This window comes from Cucurbita maxima, unplaced genomic scaffold (assembly GCF_002738345.1).
Source record: "Cucurbita maxima cultivar Rimu unplaced genomic scaffold, Cmax_1.0 Cma_Scf00040, whole genome shotgun sequence".
Taxonomy (NCBI): domain Eukaryota; kingdom Viridiplantae; phylum Streptophyta; class Magnoliopsida; order Cucurbitales; family Cucurbitaceae; genus Cucurbita; species Cucurbita maxima.
This window is the reverse complement of record NW_019272056.1, coordinates 365,744-368,244: the sequence shown is the minus strand read 5'-3', so window position 1 is coordinate 368,244 and position 2,501 is coordinate 365,744. Positions and strand designations below refer to the sequence as shown.

Sequence of the window (2,501 nt, the reverse complement as noted above, 5' to 3'; positions counted from 1 at the left end):
CCCCCCCCCCCCCCCCCCCCCCGGGAAACCTACAGCGGCATGAACTTTGAGAGCCGAAGGCGAAATGAAAAACTTAAAATGTCCCGTAGATCACTTCAATTATTCGTTGTCGACTAATGGATAAGAAGAAATCACATTTACACAGGGGATAGAGTAGGGTAAAGCAAAAAGCTAAGAGTGAATCACCTTCTTTCTTGACCTCCTCATTGAGATTCTTGATGTATATGCTCTGGTTAGGTGGTATATCGCCCGATAACATGGAACTCACGTTCAGGGCCTTCGGCTTACAGAGAATCACGGAGCAACGGACAGAAATCTAGTTTTTCGAATGAGCAGGAAGAAGTAGACTTGTCGGAAGCAGAATAGAGCCCTATCAAGCAAAAGGCTCTAGATCGTACTTCAAAGTTTCCTTGGGCTGAGGCCTAAATGGCCTAACAAGAATCACAATTTCATTGGGCTGAGGCCTTTCTCAACTTGCAAAAGTACCATTCTATCCCTGAAACATATAAAAATAGCAACTTTTACCCCATCTCTACTTGGCGCCGTGTTAGGCTGTTGGCAGTGGGCGCGCACTTCAGAGTCCGGCGAAACCCGAAACCTCGCGTTCATCATCATTCTCATTCCCGACCACCGGAAAATTTTAAGGTCAATTTTTTAGAGCATCAGCCGCTGCCTCTAAGCACCACCTCTGCAATTGAAATCCTTCTCCTACCCTATCTCTTGTTTCAAACTACTCAGCTAAGACCACCAAATCCACCGTTAAGAAGGCCAAGAAGGGCAAGTCCAAGGCCGACGCTAAAGCCGCCGATGATCCCTCCGCCTTCGCTGCTGCTTCAGACGAATTATATGCGGCGCTTTCTGATGATGATCCCTCATTCGATGTTGGCACATATGGTCGCCCTCTCTTTACCTCCGCATCTTCACTCTCACAGCTCACTCGCAAGGATGCAGGCAATTATTTCTAATTCGAGTACGTATCTGAAGTCGTTTGGATCGCTAACTCATGTTTTTATTATTTTATTTTTGGTCTTTTTCACTCTCGAACCTTGTATATGCATCAGATTTAGACATGTAGTTCAATGATATATTTCCTAATTCTGTTGACAAAAGTTAAATCTCTCTAATCATGTGAGTACTGTGGATAATATGAAACAGTGACCCATTTACTTTACATGGTACTCTTTGAGCTCTCACTTTTCCTTCGAAAACTGCCTTTATTAAGGAGAGATTTGCAAATGCTGTGTCAAATTTCTGAACCTATACCGTTGGCAAAGGGAACTGGCGTTGGGATGGTGAAAGGGGCTGATTGCATGACGATGCCTATGGGTTCAACTTTATATGTGACTTAATTGATACTGGAATCAAGCACACTCATGCGGCTGTTGGGGTGGTAGTTCGTTTAAGAAGAGAACTATCGCTTGTGAAAGATATTTCTGTGCTCATTGCTATTGATCAAGTGAGGCACAAATCTACATCTACCCTTTTTTGATTTCTAATAGTAAGTTTCTTGGATGAATTAAATCTTCCAAAATTAATTTTAATGGCAATAGTATGTTACTTCTTGTACAGAATGACAACTGGTTTACGTTCAGTGAGTATGAAGAACCAGTGACTGTTCGTTCTACTCCACCAATACGTTGCTAGAGAACTTGCCATGGTTAGTACTAAGAACTTGTTTGATTCATTTCGTTGTCTTCCATCCTTTTTGTAGCTTGTATGGATTCCATTGCCTGAAAATTTTAATTTTTGCCATGAACTTACGTCCCTCACTTCTTTTATTTCTTTTTCTGGTTAAATGTTCGGGACTAAAAAATAACAGATAGAAAGATATAATTCAAAAAAGAAACTGAAGTTGAAAGAATTATTAAACTAACAATGTGCTGGTACACGCATCAATTGGAGTCCTCACTAAACAACCAAAAGTTTATAATTTAAAATACATACAAACATGCTAAAGATAATTTATAAGAAAAATCATACCTTAAAAGGGTGTGGAAACCTTCCCCTAGTAGACACGTTTTAAAACCGTAAAGCTGACGACCATACGTAACGGGTCAAAGCGGACAATATTTGCTAGCGGTGGCCTCGGGCCGCTACAAACGATATCAGAGCTAGATACCGAGCGGGGTGTCAGCGAGGATGCTAGTGATAAGAATCACGGTGTTCCAAATAGACCTATTGACAAGAAGATTCAAAAAAATATGTCTCATTAACCACTCAATCACATCAACATTTGTAAAAAAAACGTGTTTGTTAAAAATAAAAAAACCTATGTTTGTTAAAAAAAAACTAACCTATGTTTGTTAAAAAAAAAAACTATGTTTAATTTCATTAATTATGTAAAAGTGAAAGGTCAATTTTACTTATTCTTGGTGGACATTAAAGGGGATTGGGAATAAATCCCGTCCACAAACATATCGGATTGAATCCCAGCCACAAACGTTTTTTGTCGGAACACTATAAATACCCACAATATGTTATGTAAAAAACAGATTCGTGGA

The 2,501-nt window shown here is 39.8% G+C and overlaps 1 protein-coding gene across 1 annotated transcript in view; it reads right to left on the bottom strand.

Moving 5' to 3' along the window:
• LOC111469576 (U2 small nuclear ribonucleoprotein B'' 2-like) overlaps positions 1-363 on the bottom strand; it is a 3,253-nt gene extending 2,890 nt beyond the window's left edge. Inside the window, exon 1 of the mRNA XM_023114892.1 lies at positions 187-363. Coding sequence (XP_022970660.1) covers positions 187-259 — 73 coding nt within the window. The 5' untranslated portion in view covers positions 260-363. The remainder of the gene's footprint in view (positions 1-186) is intronic.
• Positions 364-2,501: the final 2,138 nt, after the last annotated feature.